The sequence below is a fragment of the Phocoena sinus genome, chromosome 2 (genome assembly GCF_008692025.1).
Source record: "Phocoena sinus isolate mPhoSin1 chromosome 2, mPhoSin1.pri, whole genome shotgun sequence".
Classification (NCBI taxonomy): domain Eukaryota; kingdom Metazoa; phylum Chordata; class Mammalia; order Artiodactyla; family Phocoenidae; genus Phocoena; species Phocoena sinus.
Window position 1 is genome coordinate 77,595,880 of NC_045764.1, and position 23,714 is coordinate 77,619,593.

General features: G+C 35.3%; 1 protein-coding gene across 1 annotated transcript in view; it reads right to left on the reverse strand.

Annotated features, from left to right (window-relative positions):
* Nucleotides 1-23,714, reverse strand: part of TCF12 (transcription factor 12) — a 393,445-nt gene that overhangs the window by 69,160 nt on the left and 300,571 nt on the right. Inside the window, 2 exon segments of the mRNA XM_032621190.1 lie at nt 13,223-13,275; nt 17,018-17,153. Of these exon segments, the coding sequence (XP_032477081.1) occupies nt 13,223-13,275; nt 17,018-17,153 (189 nt within the window).

Consider the following 23,714-nt stretch of genomic DNA (forward strand, 5'->3'; position numbering starts at 1 on the left):
CAGGAATTAAACTAGGCCAAACATTTCCTAGCCATTTCACCAACAGTAAAACCTTTTATTACCTACTCCACCCCCAAACACTGAATTCCTATTCTGAAAGATTTTTGTCTCCCAAACTTTTCTTGAGTTATAATGAATATTTTTCCCTGTTAAAAAAAAGCCATGCAACTCCCATTCAGAACTTCTGATTAAAAGGAAAATGAAGCACTGCCATGCTGAGCTAATTCTAGTGAAAGAAATCTGATAGCACGGATAATTTATTTCAGTAAATTACACAAGTTGTTAGGTTTTCTGAAATATTTACATTTTGTATTACTAATTTTGAAGACCCAGGTTATGACTCACTGGCATAGATGATACCTAATGTCCACACACCAACCTTAAATTGTATTTTTATAATCATATCTGCAAGTGGCACAGGTAAAAGCCCAGAGCCTCACATGAAATGAAAGGTTGATCAGATAGGGAATCAAAAACATTATTACAACTTCTCAATTCTAAGCTAAGAGTCCAAATGCTTGTATTCTAGTAACATTTATACGCTGGCAAGTGAATTATCTTTACAAGGGGTTTAGTTATGTATTTCTAGTAATATTTTCGTTTAAAACTAACATCTTTTTAAATAGCTCTGTAGTGTCTAGGATAAAATGGTAAAAAAAAAAATGAAAAGGGTTGACATCTTACCAATAGGTAACAACTCTTACCTAATTCTGTCATCTAATTAGCTCGGTAACAATTTTGGTTTCTTAATAACGTGCAGTTTGATCTACAGGTCAGACATTTTATGTTTAACACAGCACCACCGGGAAAATAAAGATTTTTGGCCATATTCTTCAAATAAACATGTAAGCCTCTACAGAGGTGGCTTTGTTATAATTTTAGTAGGCAACAAGAGTTAAGGAGACAATCCTTAACTTAAGAGAGCTCATCTTAACTAAGTAGGCTGTGGCTCCTGCACTGTTCGGTAATAAAGAAGTTGGGCCTGTGATTTGCTTCTTTGTGCCTTTTGGCTGGAGAATTTAGTACATCATAAAAGAGATTATGTGGATTATAGACAAAGGTGGCTGTAATGAATACATAGGTTGGATAGTTTACAGGGTATAATACAAGAATAAAGGGTGAAAAGCATGTAGCAGTACCACAGTACCTTTACAGCTGTATGATCTTTTTTTAAAAATTAATTTATTTACTTATTTATTTTTGGCTGCATTGGTCTTCGCTGCTGCACGCAGGCTTTCTCTAGCTGTGGTGAGTGGGGTGTACTCTTGGTTGTGGTGTGCGGGCTTCTCATTGCAGTGGCTTCTCTTGTTGCGGAGCAGAGGCTCAAGGCACGTGGGCTCAGTAGTTGTGGCTCATGGCTCTAGAGCACAGGCTCAGTAGTTGTGGTGCATGGGCTTAGTTGCTCTGCGCCATGTGGGATCTTCCCAGACCAGGGCTCGAACCTGTGTCCCCTGCACTGGCAGGTGGATTCTTAACCACTGTGTCACCAGGGAAACCCCAGCTGTGTGATCTTGAGGAACACTGGGGGGCTCTAACACTGGTTATTTGAGACTGAAATATTAAAAAGATTCAAACTGTGTTACTATTGTTAAAATTGGAATAAAGATATGAATACAGGATCACAATTATTAATGCTAAGTCCACACATGGAAAAACCAAATTCAGGTCTTCCTAGCATGTGATGTATCTAACTGAGAGTAAGACTATGCCTATGTAAATGGGAAGAATTCCAGTGATCTTTGCCACAGAAAACACTTCCACTTTTCTGATGAAAAACTGGAGCTTTTTTTTTCTCCCTGAAAAGCTTTTACAAAGTTTAACCATGTTAAACATCTTACAGTATAGATAGTTAAAATATACTTGTAGCTCTCCTTGAAGAATATGTTAATTTCAGATTGTTCAGTATGTTGTTTATACCTTCTCTGAGTCAAATGAGTATGATCCAGGAAGAAAGAACAACTATGGTTGTATTGCTAATCATTTAAGTTTGTTCATTTATTCAACAACTATTCACTGAGCATCTATTATGCACCTAGGAGCTGCTGATAAAGCAATAAACAACATAAGTAAAATCCCTGTTTTATCAAAATTCTCCTGGGTAAGACAGATAAAGAATAAATTATAGTACATCAGATGGTAGTAAGTGTTTCAAAGAAAATTATAGCAGGAAAGGAGAGAGGGGAATATGGGGCATGTTGCCATTTTATAGAGGATGGTCAGGAAAGATTCCCCAGTGATAAAGTGATATGTGATCAAAGAGAAAAGTATATAAGGAAACTAGCTATATGGGTACTAAGGGAGGTGTGCTCTGGCAGAGAGAAGAGTAAATGCAAAGGCCCTGAGGCAGGACGGTGCTTGATATCTTTAAGGAGCAGTAAAGAGGGCAGAAGGCTAGAGGGATAAATTAGTGGAAGATGAAGTCTGGGAGGTAGCAGAAAACAGACAAGAAGGGTCTTGAAAGCCATTTTAAGGACTTTGGTTTTGCAGATACGAGATGCTGTTGGAGGATTTTGAGCAGAAGAATATCATCTGACTTAAAATTTAAAGGGATTGTCCTGTATTAAAAAAAATGATTTAAGGAAAATTGGGAGGTCAGTTGGGAAGATGCTGCTTTAATTCAGGAAAGAGATAAAAGTGGCTTGGATAATGAAGACAGCAGCAGGTGGTAAGAAATGATCAAATTCTTGAAGACAATTTTAGTATGAGCAATTTAATATGGGAAGATAACCACTGTTTTACTTTTATGTCAATGAAACCATAATTTTTTTTCCTTTAGAAAAAGGTTTCCTGTATTATGGTTTTCCATCCTCATCTGTCACATGAGGATCATGACACTACATTGTTAACTACGTCAATCCCAGCACACTGTAGAGTTATGGCTGAATTACTGGTAATTTACCACTTGGGGGGCAAATTTATTCCTATTATTGTGTATAATTAGGAGTTAACTGCACACCTGAGGAAAAAAATAGGACAAATAGTTCAGTGTCTTATACAAAAAAAGCAAGTTAACATATTTTTGATCATTTGGAACAGCCAGAGTAGGAGAAAGTTGAAAAGTACAGCTTGGAGCAGGAAGTCATTAAAAGGTGATGTTCCCCATCATAGATAACATAAAATAATAGCTTCACAGTATTTATTTTTATCCTCTTAATTTAATTCAAAAAGCATTTCCTGGATACTTCACTATGTGCCCAGGGGGCGATAATCACTCAGATGAAAAAAATTTTAAAGTTAACTTATTTCCAAAGGTCAAAGTTACCTTTTGACCGTAAGCATCTTGAAGACAGGGTACAAGGTCCATGGTTTATTATTACTTAAATATCTAAAGCCTAGAAGAATTCTTAATTCACAATAAGCACTTTACATTCACTAACTTTATCAGAATGAATTCATATTTCTCTCAGTGGAAATTTACTAAATGGAGCCCACTCTAGTAGCAATAAATTTCTAATTCTCATTCAAATTACTGTTTTTTGAAATTTATAAGTATCTTCGGTAATGTTGAAAAACATATTGATAATTTCAATTATGTCAAGTTTTATGGTTTAAAAAATTATCAAGCTCAAGTTGGAAAACTTGAGAAGTTTTATTACTTATTTATGAAGTATTATTTATTAACACTAGCTATCATAAAACTAAAAAAAAACAACTAAATAAGAACCATAAATATTCACTTAAATTTATAGAGATTGTGAGTTTTCTAGTCATCTAAGTGAAGATTCTCTTAAGTTGTTTTTTTTTTTTTTGCGGTAGGTACGTGGGCCTCTCACTGCTGTGGCCTCTCCCGTTGCGGAGCACAGGCTCCGGACGCGCAGGCTCAGAGGCCATGGCTCACAGGCCCAGCCGCTCCGCGGCATGTGGGATCTTCCCGGACCGGGGCAGGAACCCGTGTCCCCTGCGCATTGGCAGGCGGACTCTCAACCACTGCGCCACCAGGGAAGCCCTCCTCTCTTAAGTTTTGAATGAAGCTTTTAGGTTTAGAGAGACATGTCATGTGTTTCAACAGAATCTGTCTCACAATCATACATGGGTTGGAACTGATTCTCAAGCTTCTAGGAACTACTTTTTTAGCTTTGGGTTCTATGAGGAAGATGGACCAGGATAAAAGATGGTGATTAGACACATGTATATATAAGTTCAAGGAAAAAATTATAATAGAATTCTTTATATCAAAGTCAAATTATTTAAATACTTTAAACCCAATTGTTTCAAATAAACATTTTCTAATATATCTCTATGTGGACTTATTTTTGATGTCATAAACTTCTGCATATTATTACCTAATGTGACATTTAAATCCTAGAAAAATTATGACTTCGTAGCATCCACTTTATATATTGAGGTTCTTCCACCATCCTAGTCAGGTACATTTTAAGGCAAATAACTGTCCTGGAAAGTTTCTATCAATGTGCCTAGGGCCTTAAGGAAATGATGAAGGGACTAATTTATATCATGTAATGGATCTAAAAAACAAACAAAAAACAGGGTTTTATTTTGTTTCTCTTTGGGTCTGTTTTTCACGGGAAGTATATTTATGAAGAAGGTAAGAATATATCTACTCTAGGCATACACTTATGGTCTTTAAGTCTAATGCAGAGGTTGGCAAATTATAGTTGTGGGCCAAATCAGGTTTACCACCTGATTTTACAAATAAAGTTTTACTGGAACACAGTCATGCCCATTCATTTATGTATCATCTGTGGCTGCTTTCACACTCCAACAGCAGAGCTGAATAGTTGTGACAGAGACTGTCTGACTCACAAAGGTGAGCAGATTGACAACAGAACCCTTTACATAAAGTTTGCTGACTCCTGGTCTAGCACACTGAGGAAGAGTAGAAATACAGGCTATAAGAAAGAGATAGCAGATTCTAGCAAATTTTCCAGAAACAATTTCTAGAACCAAATTACTTTTGAAAATTAATAAAATGTTGTCATATTATACATATATTGGGTTATGTCTTAAATGCAGATAATAAAAAAGACAAAAACTTTGAAGGGCTAACACTTTAAAATTTGTTTAAAATCGGACTTTCCTGGTAGCGCAGTGGTTAGGACTCTGCACTCCCAATGCAGGGGGCTGGGGTTCAATCCCTGGTCAGGAACCTAGATCCCACATGCATGCTGCAACTAAGAGTCTGTATGCCACACTAAGGAGCCTGCAAGCCACAGCTAAGGAGCCCGCCTGCCACAAATTAGACCTGGTGCAATCAAAAAAAAAAAAAAAAAAAAAAAAACTTGTTTAAAAATCTATTCAATGAATACAAATAAGGAACTATCTTGGAACTAGTAATGTTTTTAAACTGCTTAGAAGTCTAAGTATGAACTTATCTATATAGCATAGATTACACTCCTTGAAATTAGTTATCATACAAGTACACTAAATGACTTTTCAAACTAAAATCATCACTGGTTAAACAAAGGAAATATCGACGATGGCAAATTTCATGTCAGCAAATTACTTAGGATATAAATGCCTTCCCTAACCTAGAATGAAATCCAGAGCCCCAAACTTGGGGCTTAAATTAAGAAACTTGGAGTTTCTTAATTTATTCCTTCTTTCCTATACTTGAAGAAATTGTATTAGATAAAAAACGAAACAAAAAAACTTCATGGTTCTACTGATGCTGAATGACAAAACAGTGGGCTTAACATCTGAAAGCATTTATAGAATTCAACCACATATCCTTTAAAAACCATACAAATTACACACACACACACACACACACACACACACACACACACACACACACACACACACACACACACATTGGGGCTTATCCTACATCTGGTTTGTAAAGTCTCAAAGATCTAAAATATAGCAGCTGAGTTCAATAAATCGTAAAAGCTGGTTCTGAAATTCAGCCATGTTCTTCCTTCTTTAAAAAGAAATAGAAAGGTCAGAAAATAACAAATATCACTGTGGTTGTACCATCACATCAGTACAAACAGATACAGAAGACTTCCTCGCTGGTAACTTTTCCTTTTTTTTTTGACTTGAAATCAGATCAAAGATGGACTGGCTTGTTACAAAAAACCAACATTTTAGAACTATGGATTAAAAGCCCATTATCTACACTGATACAAGTCTGACACTGTTCTGAACAGTAGTTACTGTCAGCATAAACAGTGGCTATTTCTTCTTATTAATGTATGAAGAAAATCTTTCATTCAATGACCAAACTGAATATGAGTTTGGAATGGATTATAGAACCATTCGCTTTAGGTACTAAGATTTTCCTGCTAGAATGACCTGTAAGGTCAGAGAAAGAATCAGTCTGTTTGGAAATTTTATATCAAGGTAGCCTTCAAACAGAGATAGCTTATCTAACAGTTCGAAATAAGAAACTCTTAAGTACCTAGTTGTTGTGCACCCTATGGGCTTGTCTGCTAAAGGAGCTAAGCAAATATCTATTCCCACTCACGTTCAGGAACTGGAGTGTTCACTTTATGAAGTTTAGCTTAAGCTGGTACTGCATGTAAATACTGTTTATTCTAGAATCAACTAGGATTCTTGCTAGTTAAGGGTCTCGGATAATTGTCTACAAATACACTGCTACCCTAGCTTCCTAATAACTTCCACAGAACACTCCCACAGATACATTTGTAGCTTATCTCACTATTTTTGTGGATAAACTGGAGGTAACAATATCTCTATAGTTCTACCCTTGACCTTTTTCTTACTGGTTCAGATAACCACTAATCTTTCAAGTGGTACTTTTCCAAGTTATTCATTTATATCAGCCCCAGAAAGTTGTATCTGTCCTCCCTTTCCTATTTAAAAAAAAAATCCTCACTTTAGTCACCCTCAAAATTTAATATTCTGACTTTTCTATTTAATATTCTTACTAATTATATTTAGTATGTACATGAAAATGCTAGGTCACGGTACATGTTTAGTGGGCTTTGTGATTTAGAAACACCTCAGAATATCTCCAATTATCTCAAGAGGTGTCCCTAAAATAGAAAATTTAATACTAAAAATGACAAAAAATCCACATTAATTAAAAAAAGCCATTCCCAATAAAATAAAATCCTACAAAAATTTGGCAGAAAGGAAGGTCATTTCCTAAACTATAGTCAATTACCAATTCAAAGGCTACAGAGCTCTGTACCTGTCCGCAGCAAAGCAAGAAAAGGTGGTGTCTAAGCTGCTTTGATTTATCTCAGAAACAATAAAGTTCCTTGTGAGGGAAGAATCATAAAAAAATGTTTTCATGATGGGTAGGGAGGTAAAATATACTTTGAGAGTTTAAATCTCAAACTCTCAAAAAAATTAAAGCAATTATCTGATAAACTTACAGCTTTTGTGGGATAATATATACACACTTAAAGACAGAGGACAAAGACTAGCATGATATTTGACTAAGAAACAAAGAGATTGTGTCATCAGCCTATGTGTGGGACTATAAACCAGTTATGTTCAAAATGAAGAAGACATGCCGGACTTCCCTGGTGGTGCAGTGGTTAAGAATCCGCCTGCCAATGCAGGGGACATAGGTTTGAGCCCTGGTCCAGGAAGATCTCACATGCTGTGGAGCAACTAAACCCGTGCACCACAACTACTGAGCCTGAGCTCTAGAGCCCATGAGCCACAACTTCTGAGTTCGTGTGCCACAACTACTGAAGCCTGCGCGCCTAGAGCCCGTGCTCTGTAACAAGAGAAGCCACCGCAATGAGAAGCCTGGGCACCGCAACAAAGAGTAGCCCCCGCTGGCCGCAACTAGAGAAAGCCTATGTGCAGCAACAAAAGACCCAACATAGCCAAAAATAAATAAATAAATTAAAAAAAAAATGAATAAGACATGCCATTTTGATGCAGAGCATGATGATGTTCAAAAGATGTTTTCAAATGCTACTGAACAAGATCACAACTTGGATATAAAGGTATTCTGAAATCTGTATAGATATTTACTTTCTGGTGATAAAAATCTTGGAAGTGTCTTGCTTCCTTCTTCAGGATTCTGCATTTTCTGCAGGCATTTTTAAAAAAAGATCTATGTTTGGAAATACTATATAACATCAAGTTAAGAAATAAAGAACAGGGCTTCCCTGGTGGCGCAGTGGTTGGGAGTCGGCCTGCCGATGCGGGGGATGCGGGTTCGTGCCCTGCGTGCCAAAAAAAAAAAAAAAAAAAAAAAAAGAAATAAAGAACAAAGAAACTTCCCTCCATCTGAGAAATGCTTTAGAGGACCATAAAGATGTTCAACCAATGATAAAATAAAGGAAAAAAAAAGCATAGACTCTTGATAGTTCAGAAGACAAAACTAATTAGTATGAATTCTAGGCAGGAATTAATTCAATCAATTTTTCCTCCTTCTATAGGTTCCTTTCCTGAAAATGAATGCTTTCTTAACAATAGCAGCTACAATTTACTACTCACTATGTGCCAGGCACATACATTACATATGCAAGTAAATACTTTTTTTTTACCATAATATTTACCTTTCCTTATGTTTTCAAACTTTTCAACAAAATATGGTATGGGAATTCCCTGGTGGTCCAGTGGTTAGGACTCACACGCTCTCACTGCCAAGGGCCCGGGTTTGATCCCTGGTCGGGGAACTAAAATCCCATAAGCCATGAGGCACAGCCAAGGAAAAAAAAAAACGGTAAACATGAAATGCTAAAATTCCTTTAAATTGCAGGCTATAGTGGTAGGAACTAGAAAAAAATAAAGAACATTTACTGAGTGTCTATTATATACTAGGCACATGTAAGGCACATAATACCCTCATACTAACACTTGAGATAAGCATTACTATCTCCTTTTACAAACAGAAATTTCGTGTTCAGAGAACTTAAAAGCAATTTCTCTAAGGTTACGAAACAAAAAGCAGCTGAGGCCAGATAAAACCCATCTGCTTGACTAGGAAGTCTGTGCTTTTCTACGTCATCCTTTCAAGATGGTGGTAGGTCTTTAAACAACAAACCAATTAATAAATTTGATCAAGAAAAATATAACTGACAGAATAAACTGTTTTAAATTTAATATACTAACCAAGATACCTTATGAGTACACCAAGATACACAACATGTTTTAACATTCAAAAGAAAATGGTCTTCTATATTAAATTAGGTTGTAATCTTTGGCTGTATGTGTAATCTTGGGCAAGTTACTTAGTATTTCTGAGTCTCAATTTCCTCATCTGTAAGAAGAGGATATTAGGTATCTTACAGATTGGTGTGGTGAAGATTAAAGATTAAGATGATACAGATAATGGTTAGCACAGATGCTCACACATGTAAGATATGTGTTACTCTAACACAGTGAAATTGAGGCTGTAAAGGATGCTAACAAATATAATGCAAATGTTTCACTTTTTCCCACAAATTACTAGGAAAAAAATCACAGTTGCTCCCAATCCCTACCCAGTGTTTCAAAATTTCCTTAAATGTTTTATCTCAGTAAAAATTTGATAAAGATGAAAAACAGCTTGTGTATATACAAAGAACAAAGACTAGAGGCGGTGGTTAAAGAAGGAGAGGGGAGGTTCAGGAGCCCTAAAAAGGAAAGAAAACATCCTGAAAAGTCAAAGCACACCCATACCTTCAGAAAGACTCCCAGATAATCTTAACAACTACAAATGCCTCCTATTATCTACAGGCCAGGAGACTTTAGGCTTTTATCCAGGGTAGACTGCTATGACAATTTATCTCTTTTCATATCTGAGCTGGTCTTATGTGTTCCTCAATCTTCCTCTGGAGTGGGAGAGCGGGTCTGCTATAGGAAAAGCATAAAGGTTATATTTGGTACAGAACTCAATAATGCTGTACTTCTAGATGTGGCCTAAGAGTGTGTTTATTTTTTTACATGTCTATGCCTTTTACCTGTATCGACTGCTACTAATCTTCCCAGACAGAGTTCAAATGTCAACTCCTGAGGCCATTAGTACTTCCCAAGGCAGAGTTAGTTCCACCTACTCTATGTTTCCAGAGTACTTGGTACACACCTTTACTTGCCTCACTGAAATACATGTAATTAATTCACTAAATGCTTGTTTCTCACACTAGTTCCCTGCAGGCAATGATGGTGTGCTTGTATGTTCGAATTCAATGTCCAGGCATCGCTCTACTGTTGCTGCTACAGTAGTTCACTTTGTTCAATATTTCAACCTGTCTAGAGAAGCAAGTGGAAAATGTAATGTGCTTAAGAACACCATTTTTTCATCGGTAGGAAGAAACTATGCCCATTACACCTTTTGGTTATGTATAGAGCATATTAATTTTAAAACCCTAAGAATGTAACATTTTAGACCTGAAAGGAACTTTAGATTTCCCAGTTCAAACTTCCTAAGGCTAACTGACAAGTCCAGGGTCATACAATCAATCAATAACTAAGCCAGCAGATTTGAACAGACCATTTTCTTAACCTTAGTGACCATACTGCTTTAAGAATGTCAATACACCGTTATCGGACCTTCATCCAGACATAAGTTACCATTCAGTTGTTCTGCAGTGAGGAATAGGGGAGCTGAGGTTTGTAATTATGATACCTAAATACATATCATGGATTAGAAAAAGAAAAGGCCTCTAACCAATGGTCTATGGTCAAATTATGTAGATTATCATGGCTTTGCATGTTAAGTAACACTGCCTGTTGTTCTCTGTAGTGGTGTGAGCAGTATGATACCAACCTAGCTCTTTCACTCTTTTTTTAGTAAAGGTAACATGTATTTTACAGATGACTAAAGGTTGACTGCACAAGCAGCAAACTGTGAAATCTGAGATGTTACGGTCAAGTTTCTAGTTTGGGAAGTAGGATATTCAAATGATCATGAAATAAAATATACATAGTCCATTTTCATTTTTATACCCATTTGTAAAAAATAATTCACATTGATAAAGTCCTATGAATTACATATATTTCAGTAAAAGCATCCAAATAGAAAACCATTACTTTAAATTCCATTTGTTTTAGACACTGAAAAGGTAAGTAGTGTAACAATAAGTGTTCTCGGTTTATTATTTTGGTATCATTTATCAAAGTACCAGTTTTTAAAGTTTAAAAAAATTCTCTTTTAAAAACCTGAGATTTCAACATAGCATTTAATCTAAAATATGCTTTTAATTAAAACGCATTTATCATTTATATATCCTTAATAACATTCAATACACTTAAATACTATTTTCAGCATGGTTTCAAAGCAGTATGATCATGTTTGATGCTGATGTTAAGTACAGAATTGAAAATAATAATTTCTAATATTTTCTATACAAATATCTAATAAATCCCAAGTAAAGAAGCTAGTAATACAATATATAAGTAGGCTTGACTTGTGAAATTTTCTAATGGTTCTCAAAGAAATCAGTTTCATGAGAATTCACTGGCTTTCCCCCTCTCCTTGGCTCATCCTTAACACCTGAGACAATACAGAGAATTACCTCCAGGTAGTGAATGTTGTTTTGATTAGGATTGCAAGGAACACTGGTGACCTCCAGTGTTTATTCAACAACCTCCAGGTTGTTCTGTCCATTTTGCCCTTTTGTTTTAAAAATGAAAGAACTATGAAACAACAAAAATATACTGTTTCTTAAAATTAATGTCAGGCAAAGAAATGAGATGAATTTTTCATTTACTAATCTGGTATTTTTTAAAACCTGTGCAGTTATACTAAATATTAATATGTAATTTAACTTCTATTACTCTCATAGAATTATAGTAACAAATTACCCAAAAAATCGCAGTTACATGTTTTAGCTGTTCTGTCAGTTTTAAATATGACTTCCGTTAATCTAGCAGAAATCATGTTATGCTGTTAAACCACCTACCCCTGCACAGCACACAACTGTTAAAATGTAAATTGCCCAACTATTTTTAGCTGTCGCTGAAAAAAAATCCTGTCTTTGGGAATAATGATTTGAGGCATTGTGTTCATTTTGTTTATCAAGCAGCTATTCAGTCTCTAGTGGGTCCAAGTGCTTATGCAAGCAAAAGCTTTTAAGAATGCCTGCAGCTGCAATCCAACCTTCCAGGTAAGCTGCAGGTTCAGAGCACAGCTGCCCTAGGCTGCATAAAACTCAGATCCATCTGGAAGTCAAATTTGAGGATTTCAAATTTGAGTTTTCATGTATCACATGGAAGAGAAGGAGGGGGAAGAACATAGGAAAGAAGGAAGGCAAACAACCAAAAAGATGGTATCTCTACTTCAGCCTTAATAAAAAATAAAAAGCTCAGACCCATGCTGTTCCTTCTAGATTACTACTTGCCAAGCCAGATATTCCATTCAGTGTATACTTCGATGAGCTGTGACTCACCCAGCAGCACCTGCGCCCATGTGTTAAGTACTGCCAAATAAAAGGCCAACATCCATTTACACAACAAAGAGATGTACCCTACAAGGCATGGGGCCTCAATCCAAAAGCCCCACTCCCCATTTGTTCTAAGAAACGGGAGAGGAAAAAAAAAATCTTCCCTCTTCACACCAGGGATTTTTAAATTGTAGGTGGATTTATGATATAGGTTCATTTACAAATACTTTTACTCTTTAACAGAATAAAGTATACTTAATAGCACAAACACCCCTACAGCATTTGATTATCATGGCCATTAACGGTTGTTCACCAAACCTTTCCAACCTCCTTCATGAAAGCTCTTTATTCTCAAAGGATACATTTTTGAGCAAAGAGGGATCAACAAACTAGCTGCTTGAAAGCTTTCCTGATGCTAGGCTGAAGTTAGGAAAGGCTTAATGAAGGCTTTAAAATCCACAAGGGCTTCACAATGAACATCTGACTTGGTGATTTATGCATATTAATAACCTCAGTCCTACTGAGGCAAGCTGAGCCGAACATGTCCTCCGAATCTTAATGTCTTTAGCTCCATTGGGATTATTACAAATGTAAATTTCTAAGATTCTCAGCTATTAATCTCTGTCTGTCCTCCTGTTCAGCAACATAATGACTAATTAAACATCAAAAGACCTGTACAGGAGATCTTCTTTGACAGCTACCAGCCTAGTCCTCTTCCCAAGAGGGGAATTCAAATGACAGGGCCATGGAGTAAAAGCATATGAGTAAGCTACAAATCATTGAAGAGAAATCTTAAAAACCTAACACTGAATTTGGATTTAACTCAATCAGTGATTCCATTAAGTAGAGAACAGTTACTATGTGAAGTGTGCCTACTGATACCAACCAAATGTATCCTTACAGCCAGCAGATACTGAATACGTGATATCAGTTTGTTTACCACAAAGTCAAAAAAAATGGGTACTTACAGAAGAAGGCAAGCCAGGAGGCACCTTTCTGACTTTCTTTGCTTGCAAAGGATCTGCACGTGGGAAACAGTATATTTCATCAGCATTCATATTAGAAAAGTTTCAGACTTCAAATGAGCAGGAAAGAATTTTTCCTCCTAGTACCTTTCTTGTCTTCCAGCATTTAGAAGTAAGTAAGGGAATACAGGGATAGGGGTCTCATTCTTTCTAACTGGTTCCAGTGCAAAACAGGTACTCCTAATGAAGTGACATATTCTGAAATACATATCCCATAAGTTTGGGAAGATGACAGCAAAGTAAAACAAGAAAGAAAATAACAAACCAATAAGCATGTGTGAGAAAAGGGAATAATATTCCTTAAGCACCTATTATGTGCAAGGTTCCATATTAGGCACTTTACATCATTTATCTCAGCTCATTTGCAGAGGGGCATTTGGTACAACAGGTCAGTTTAATAATGACTCCTTAAGAGAGACACAAATTTAGTGTTCATATCACATTGAGAATTAGGTTTAAAAGCATATTAAATAAACTAAAAGCTAATGCTACAAGGTATTATGTTAAAAATTTGAAATAAAATTTAATAACTGAAAAATTAAGGTTATAATAATATCTGAGATATGCTACATAAACTATTAGATACAGGCATTGTCATGTATGATATCATCCTATAAGTATTCTATAAGAACATTTACTTTAACAATGTGTGGTTAAAACTGCAACTTCAGCACTAATTATTATACAATTTTATCCTTGGATGTTTATATTTATTTCCAAGAAATAACTAAAGTATATTTCTTTCTAAGACACAAATTATTTATTAATATAATGGAGAATATGAATATTTTCATATGCCTAACGACCTTACTTGGTATTTTACTTTTACTTATCTGTAAAATTTATACTTGTTCATCTTATTTATTGTAAAAAATGGTGTTAATTGCACCTTTCCAATCGTACACAAATAATGGATCAAATTCAGGATTTTTCAGAGGGGTTCACTATTAAGAAGAGAGAACGCATAAGAAGGCTGGTGTTAATTACAATGTTTTTGAAAACTGTAAAAATTAGAACTGTAAAAATGGTATTTTCCTGGGTCATAAATGATATGACAATAAAACATGCAGTTGTTTAAGAAAGAATGAAACCCATTTAAATTGGGGCTGGGAATCTTTATAGTGAATATCCCAGGAGGCTGCAAAGCTAAAAAAGCAACTTTGTAAGTAGCACATGGAAAATTTTATACAATAAAAAGAGGAAAAAAACACTTATTAGCATCTATTCCCTACCCCAAGAGGCAGCCTATATTTCCTTAAAACCAAAGTGCCAAAGATAAACAACATCTGGCACACTCTATATTTATAAAACTTACAGGCAAAATTTTTGTTCTTTGTGAGGCTTTTCTAAAACCCAACTTTTCACAACTAGTACCGTATCCCTTGAGCAAAAGCCACACTCCATACATACCAAGAGAGTCAACTGAACTGTTCCTATCAGTCTGGAGCCCATCACTCTCTTTTGGGGTAGTTAGCAGTAGAATTACATTGCTGTTTAGATAAGGACAGTTCTTCACTGCCATGGGAATGGAAATTTTTCTTTTTAATCTCATCATTAGCTGCCACTCTACAATTATATAAATAATGTTGGATTCAAAATCATGAACTTAGGATACAGAGTTCACTTTTGGGAGGTTTCAAAGTGTAAGAGTTAAGAGAGTAAGCTGATTGGATTCAAATTTCAGCTCCATCACACAGCAGCTGTGTGAGCCTGGGCAAGTTACTTAACCTCTTAGAACTTCAGTTACCTACAATAACCTCCTGGAGTTATTGCAGTAAATATAATACAGAAAGATGCTCAGGGAAGTGCCTAACAGAAAACACAATAAATTTTAGCCATTATTACTAGGTTTATATTAAAAACTGTGGCAAGAGTATTATAAGTTAGATACTGTTTTGCAGAATGTTGATTTCCTAAAGCATCTAAATAGCTTGAGAAGATGCTAAGATTGGCGTAGATTATCTCTGAAGTCCTTTCAGAGATTTTATGGATAACTGCAATGCCGAGAAAGAGTGTCTAAGACTGAGAAATAACAATAAAGAATGGAATAATAATCCACTAAACGGTATTCACCCAGGAGATGAGTGCACCTCCCTGGATACCAAGGCTTGGCTAAGTTACTTAGCTTCCAGGGTCTTGGTTCCTTATTTGCAACATGACGTTAATATTATAACCTCATAGAGTTTTTGTAAAGATGCAGTATGTATACACAGTACCTGGCATAGAAGAAATAATCCATAGTACCTAGCATTATCATAATCAAAATGAAAATGAAGAATATATAAGCTTTAATTTCTGGAAAGCTTGAGTATTTATGAAATCCACTCCCCTTCCCTGCCCTCAGTATTCCAATAGTTTATTTCCTCCTTGAACTCTTAGTAATAGTATACTGGTCTATATTAGTGCTTTTTATCACAGTGTGTGCTCACATAGCATACTAACAGATATTTTTCTAGAGTGACACCGCCACATCTAGACTCAAAAGAATGTTCTTACTCTAACTAATTTGGTGGGAAACAAAAGTGGAGATGGAGAAAAGATACTTTAACTTACCATTTCCTTAATGAGTGCAGTGGTCTAAATCATCGGAGCTAACAGTACATATACTCAACCACCCATAACACTGAGAGGTGGGCATATCTAACCAGAGCTTTCTATGCCTAGTATGACAATCCATCACTGTGCCCTTTTACACCCTCAAGCATATTCTAGACCCAAAGGCTAGGGATATTTTACCAAAATTTAGGTTTGACAGAGGTAGACATACAAATTAGGGGTGTCAACAAGTATTTGTGGAACAAATAACTGGGACATACTTTCTTTTGGTGGACTATGTTTATTTCAGAAGCTGGTCTATCCTTAATATAAACATGCTTTATAACTTCAATTTTCTTATATAAAGGATTCTTTGGTAAGAATAACCAAAAATTCCCACATTTAAACACTGACTGGATAGGGTGTCAGAGTATACCTGAGGCTTGCTGTAAGCAGCAACACAAAACAGATTGGCCTGGTTAGGCTATGTATAAGACATAAAAGAAGGAAGCTAAAGAAAATGAGATTTGCATGCTTGATAGTTACTGAGTTTCCTTTTGAGGTGATGTTTTGGAGCTAGAGATGATGGCTGTACAGTTTTGTAAATATACTAAATGTCTCTGGATTGTACACTTTAATATGGATAATTGTTATGCTAATTTTACCTCAATTTTTTAAAAAGTGGGGAGTAGAAGCAACTAATATGCAAAGAACATTGGACTTGGAGTCAGAAAATCTTAAATTGTATCCTGCATAAATCACCTCTAGTTATATGAATGTGTCCTCTTTTGAGCCTCAATTTTATGTTAAAGCTAGTAATACGTCCACTGACTACTAGGACTGCTGTATGGATGAAATGAGAATGTATACTATAAAACCACTTTGTGAACTGTTGAGCATTATATCAATTTTAGTCAAGAATAAGGTGTTAATATTAGTACATGACATTTTTATTATAAGAGGAAAAACTAATCCCATTTTAAAGTTCCATTTTTCACTATTCAGTTCCTCTTATACTGATGACCAAATAAAAATATTTTTATTAAATATATATTATTTTATGTAAATAAGCCCCAATATCATCGTGATACCCAAGAAACCAAATTTCTTCTAATTAAAAGTACAGCCAGAAGCATAGACTAAGGGGGAGTGGGGTAGGGAAGAAACATTTGTAAAATGGGGTTTGTTGTGTGATACACTTACCAAGTGCTGCAGAGTCATGGAGTGGTCTTCTCCTGGAACTTGTGGCAGAGAATGAGTAGTACGGTGTCCCAGGTTTTCCTGAAGAAGAGATTTGTGCTGGGCTTCCAAGCCCTAGATCTTGTCTCAGGAGACTAGACTATAAAACAAGGCCAAAAAAAACAAGTTATCTTCTCATTGATTATGAACCCAGATCTGAAAATGACATCACTCCTGAACTATCTATAGTAACTTCAACAAACCCTTGAATTTAGGAAGTATCTAAGTACTTACTTGAATTTTATTAGACCATTAGTTTAAACCTGTATTTTCTCTTTTTCCCCATCCTCATGTTGCCTGCTTTCTAGTAATTATGTAGATCCATACACTCTGAGGGTTGAAAGATACTTCAGTTACTATGCAGTTCCACTCTTTAATCATCAAGAACATTTTTGAAAAATGGCCACTCAGTCTTTGCTTGAATGCTTTCATGACCAAAAAAGGTAGTCAATTCTGTTCTTTTTCCATTTTTTTTTTTTCCTTTTTGGAAAGCTCTCATTGTTTGAAGAGTGCCAATATTTTCAAGACTAGCCATTCCTGTTTTCTTCAACTGTGTCTCATGACATGGTTTGAATGTCCTCCTCACCATCTCTGATACAGACCTCTAGATTTTCCATTTGTCAAAGTCTCTTGCAAAGGAGAATGGAGAATAATGCCCCAGATGTGGCCTTATTAATGCAGAGTAGCTTTCAACACTACATTTAAACAACCCATGTGTGCTAGCTAGCTCATACTGAGAGGTTAAGAGTAATCACACCCTGTTACTCTTTACTGTATAAGTTGCTCTTAAGTCATGTCCCTCCAATGGTTTCTTTGTTCAGTTTGTGTTCTTTGGTTCCAAGTACAAGACTTAACATTTATCTCTGATAAAATTCATCTTGTTATATTTGATCCATAATAATCATCCATTTTTATCCTTGTCCAGGATGACAAGGCTGAGGAGAGAGCCCTAATGTATGTCATAGTGATGTCATGAAACTGTGTCAAGCACTTCACTGAAATCCAGAGATTCAGCAGCCCTGACCTACTAACGAATTGACCGTGTCATAAAGCAAATGAAGTTAATTTGGCAGAATTTGTTTTCAACCTTTCTGGTAGCTGAGGGAAAAGGAAGACCTCAATTGGAAAGGGTGTTAGATATACTTGAGAAGATGCTCTCAAATGAAAAGACCTGTGATTTCTCTCATATATTCACTATTCTCCCAGTCAATAATACCCCTTACTGTTATCACCATACTGTTGGTAGTTGTCATTCCAGCTACTGAGCATCATAAAGGTACTGAGAAATAAACCTCAGCTCTGGTTAGAAAGAATCAGTAGAACTTTATACTGCTAGTCATAATAGTCCAGTCCCTGCCTCCAGAAAGACTTTCATTTCAGTTTGTCACACTATTTAATAATTTTAAGTAATATTTATGTTTCAGCTTAAAAATCTAAGGTGGAATTAACATAACATAAAATTAACCATTTTAAAATTTCCAATCAGTGACATTTAGTACATTCATAATGTTGTGCAACCATCACCATCTAGTTCCAGAACATTTTGTCACCCCAAAAGGCAACTCCATACCCATTCAAACAGTCACTTCCATTCCTCCCCTCCTTCAGCCCCTGACAACCACTAATCTGCTTCTGTCTCTGTGGATTTAACTTATTTTGAATATTTCATATAAATGGAATAACTAATATGTGACCTTCTGCATCCAGCTTCTTTCACTTAGCATAATGTTTTTGAAGTTCATCATGTTGCAGCATGTATCAGTACTTCATTTCTTTTTAGGAATGAATTATATTCCATTGGACAGATATACTACAATTTGTTTATGCATTTATCCATTGATGTAACATTTTGGTTTCCTCCAGCTTTGGACTATTGTGAATAGTGTTGCTATGAACATTGGTGTGCAAGTATTTGTTGAATATCTCTTTTCAATTCTTTTGGTTATACACTTAAGAGTGGAGTTGCTGGGTCACGTGGCAAAATCTGTCTAACTTTTGGAGAAACTGCCAAACTGTTTTCCATGGTGACTGCACAATTTTACACTTCATTGTATGATGGTTCTAAGTTCTCTGCATCCTTACCAATACTTGTTACTTTCTGTTTTTTAAATTATAGCCATCCTCATGGTGTAAAGTGGTTTTGATTTGCATTTCTCTCGTGACTAATGATGCTGAACAACTCTTCTTGGGCTTGAGGGTCCTTTGTGTATCTTCTTTGGAAAAATGTTTATTCAAGTCCTTTGCCCATTTTTGAATTGAGTTGCCTTCCTGCTGTGGTATTCTAAGAGTTCTTATATGTTCTGTTCTGTATATTAGACCCTTATCAGACATCTGATTTGCAAATATTTTCTCCCATTTTGTAGGTTGTCTTTTCACTTCTTGATAATGTCCTTTGATTCACAAGTTTTTAATATTGATGAAGTCTAACTTATTTTTCCCTTTGTTTCTTGTGCTTTTAATGTCATATCTAAGAATCCACTGTCAAATCCAAGGTAATGAAGATTTATCCGTACATTTGCCTCTAAGAGTTTATAGTTTTAGCTCTTATACTTAGATTACTGACGCACTTTGAATTAACTTTTGTATATAGTGTAAGGTAGGGGGTCCAACTTCATTCTTTTGTATGTGGATATACAGTATTTCCTAACTCAGTGGTCATGGCACCCTTGTTAAAAATGAATTGGTCATACATGTTCGGGTTTCTATCTGGACTTTCAATTCTATCACATGGGTCTATATGTCTACCTTATACCAGTTCCACAGTGTTTTGGTTACTGTAGCTTTGTGTTAAGTTTTGAAATTGGAAAGTATGCGTACTCCAATTTTACATTTCTTTTTCAATGCTGTTTTGGCTATTCGGGATTTCTTGAAGTTACATATAAATTTGAGGATCAGTTTTTCCATTTCTGCAAAAAGATGCCATTGGAATTTTGATAGGGATTGCATCGAATCTGTAGATTGCTTTGGGGAGTATTGCCATCCTAACAACAATAAGTCTTCCAATGGATGAACACTGAATATTTTTCCTTTTACTTAGGTCTTCTTTAATTTCTTTCAGCAGTGCTTTGCAGTTTCCAGTGTACAAGTCTTACACCTTGTAGTTAAATTTATTCCTAGGTATTTTATTCTTTTGGATGATACTGTAAGTTGAGTTGTTGCTTAATTTTATTTTTGGTTTGTTCATCAGCGTAAAGAAATAAAACTAAATTTTGTGTGTTGACCTTGAAACTTCGCTAAATTCACTTATTAGCTCTAATAATTTTATTATAGATTCCCTATGTATAAAGATCATATCATCTACAAACAGAGATACTTTTACTTATTCCTTTCCAATTTGGATGTCTTTTATTTCTTTTTCTTGCCTAAATGCTCTGGATAGAACATACAGTAAAATGTTGAATGAAAGTGGTGAAAGTAGACATTTTTGTCCTGTTCTTGATCATAGGAGGAAAGGCTTTCATGTTTTACCACTGGGCATGGTATTAGGTGTGGGTTTTTCACAAATGACCTTTATCAAATTGAGGAAGTTCCTGCCTATTCCTAGTATTGTGAAGTGTTTTATCATAAAAGGGTGTTGGATTTTGTCAGATGCTTCTTCTGCATCAAATGTGATGATGACTGAGTGACTTTTCCCCTTTCATTCTAATTAATGAATGACCAATTCTCATATGTCTAATACACATGCATTCTTAAAATAAAACCCAGTTAGTCGTGGTGTGCAATCCTTTTAACACGGTGGTGGATTTGTAGCTTGCTAGTATTTTGTAGAAAATTTTTCATTAATATACAAAAAGGATATTGGTCTGTAGTTTCCTTTTTCCTGTGATATCTCTAGTTTTGTATCAGGGTAATTCTTGCGTCGTTGAATGAGTTAAGAAGTGTTTGAGAAGGATTGGTGTTAATTCTCCTTTAAATGATCAGTAAAATTCATTAGTGAAACCATTTGGTCCTGTGCTTTTCTTTTTTGGGAGGATTTTTATTACCGATTCAATCTACTTGTTTTAGTTCTGTTCAGATTTTCTATTTCTTCAGTTTTGGTGGTGTGTATGTTTCTAGGAATTTGTCCATTTCTTCTACAGTGTCTGATTTTTTAGCATACAACTGTTCACAGTATTCTTTTATAATCCCTTTTATTTTTGTAAGGTTGGTAGTAATGTTCCCTATTTTCATTGCTGATTTTAGTAATTATACTTTTTTTCTTAGTCAGTATAGCTAAAGGTTTGTCAATTTTGTTTATCTTTTCAGAGAAGCAACTTTTGATTTTGTTGGTTCTATTGTTTTCCTTTTCTCTATTTTAAAAAATTTCTGCTCTAATCTTTATTATTTCCTTCCTTCTGCTAGCATTGGGTTTGGTTTTCTTTTCTTTTCTAGGCTCTTATGATATAAAGTTAGGTTACTGACCTTTCTTCTTTTTCAATGTAGACATTTACAACTATAAATTTCCTTCTGATCACTGCTTTCATGCACTTCATACGTTTTGCTATACTGTCTCTTCATGTGATATTTGATATTTCAGTTTTTCAAAAAAAGCCTATTCAACAATGCTGGAGCACACATGAAGTAATCAGTATATTAAATCACCCAAAGATCACTGCATCTTTCAGAAATGTTTATAATTAAGAAGACAAATTTTTCAGACTTCTCAAAAGGTAAGTGATTCTTTGACTAGAGTTGATATCTTCTTTTACAAAAGAGGAAAGTGAGAAGCGGATTTCAATCTCTAGACAATATGATGTGTATATGAAAAGACTGCATAATATCAATGTAATTACTTAGCATTAATCACACAAATTCCAACAGATACAAGGTTCAACAGATTAGGAAACAAAGGTGTTGACTAACAGACATGAAGGAGAAATAGCTCCCCTTAAGACAATAATCTCTAGGAGAAATGATAAAAATGAGAAACAATTAATATAAATGTAAATGACACATGTATCCTTTCTATTTCTATAACAAACCATTAGAAGTAGATCTCCTGATTATGTTATTTGTGTGAGAATAGTGTGACCCAGGAATCATCAAGTCTCCCACACATTATACTAAAATTTCCATTGTTACATCTGTTTTGTGTTTCTTTCTTTCTGTTTTTTTGCCTGTGCTAGGCACATTTGACATTCCTCAAATAGCAATTAGAATATGGCTAGAGTATGCTAGATGGGACATATTATTACCACATGTTTGAGGGCAGGGGTCATGTACCTTGAATTTTTCCTTAAAAACATCATTAGTCTTTTAATAGGATGTTCCCTGCTCAGTGCAAACTGACTTTCATGATATCATGTTTTGAGGTGCCTGCTGTACTTATTACTTCATCTGTGTTTTCTCATGTAGAAGGTACATACAAAACTGGTCACTGTACCCAAACAAATACGTGAGAGGAGATGGGCATTCATGTATCTCTTAACAGTGTTCCTTTCAACATTTCCCTGGCATATACATTCTAATGAGCATATAAGATGATGATTAATACTAGTGGTCAACAAACCATGGCCTACAGGTCAAATTGGGCTTGTTTGGAAAATACTTTTATTGGAACACAGTCTCAATTTACTTATATATTATTGGCTATGGCTGTTTTTGTGCTACAGTGGAAGAGTTGAGTAGTTGCAACAGACAATGTATGATCTGGAAACCCTTATTTACTATGTAGCCCTTTTTAGAAAATATTAATTGATCCCTTACGTAATGCTTTAATGGCAAAACAAAGGGCTGAGTTTGGAGGATGGTTAAGAAGTCTGTCTGCTTAAAGCTGTAAGATAAAGACAGATAAACTTTCAGATGAATAAAATGTAGCCAGTAAGTTATTTCTTCAAAGAAGTCCAGTAATAGTCATAATAAAGACTAAAAGAAGCATAAAACAATCTAAAAGGTGAATAGGCAAATGTATTTCTTATATTCCTAAAAGTAAAAAAAATGTGTATAAAAACTCTGATGTCCTGGAAACAGCATGGGCTTTGGAGTTAGCTACCCTGAGTTCAAAACCTGACTGTAAGATCCTGGGCAAATTATCTAACATTAATGCATCTGTTTTGTTTGGTTATATTAATATTTCACAGGATCACTGCGAGAAGTAAATGAAGCTTAAGTAAAAGTGAGTAGCATGGTGGTAGGCCCTAGAGAAAGTAAAAACTCCATTTCATTTTTTTTCCTCCATAGGTTACCATATTCTAAGTATCACAAAGAATGAAAATAAGATGAGTGGCATTTTAAAAAATTGTTTCCTGGGCACAAACTCTTTCTCCTAAGTAAGGAGACCTCGTCTGCCCTGAATCCAAGACGGTTGAGTTGCAACTCCCAATGGCTAAAGTAAGATAGGATATTGGAAATAGAAAAGAGAATAGGCTCCCAGAGAAAGGATTGACAATTAGAGGCTAAATCCAAAGAGTGTGACAGATTTAAACTGTATCAACCTAGACCAAGAATAAACAGAAAAATGCCAACTTATTCTCAGAGTAATTCAGCAGAAGTGTGTGTATTTGTGTGCATAAACCCACATTTAGCATACAAACATCTACAGACACATATTGAGTGAAAGAAAAAGAATGCATGTGCACCAATATGGTGAAATGTTAAATGAAACTCGATTAAGAGTACCTGGATGCTCACTGTACTATTCTGGTATATTTTCTGTGAGTTTGTAATTTTTCAAAATAAAAAC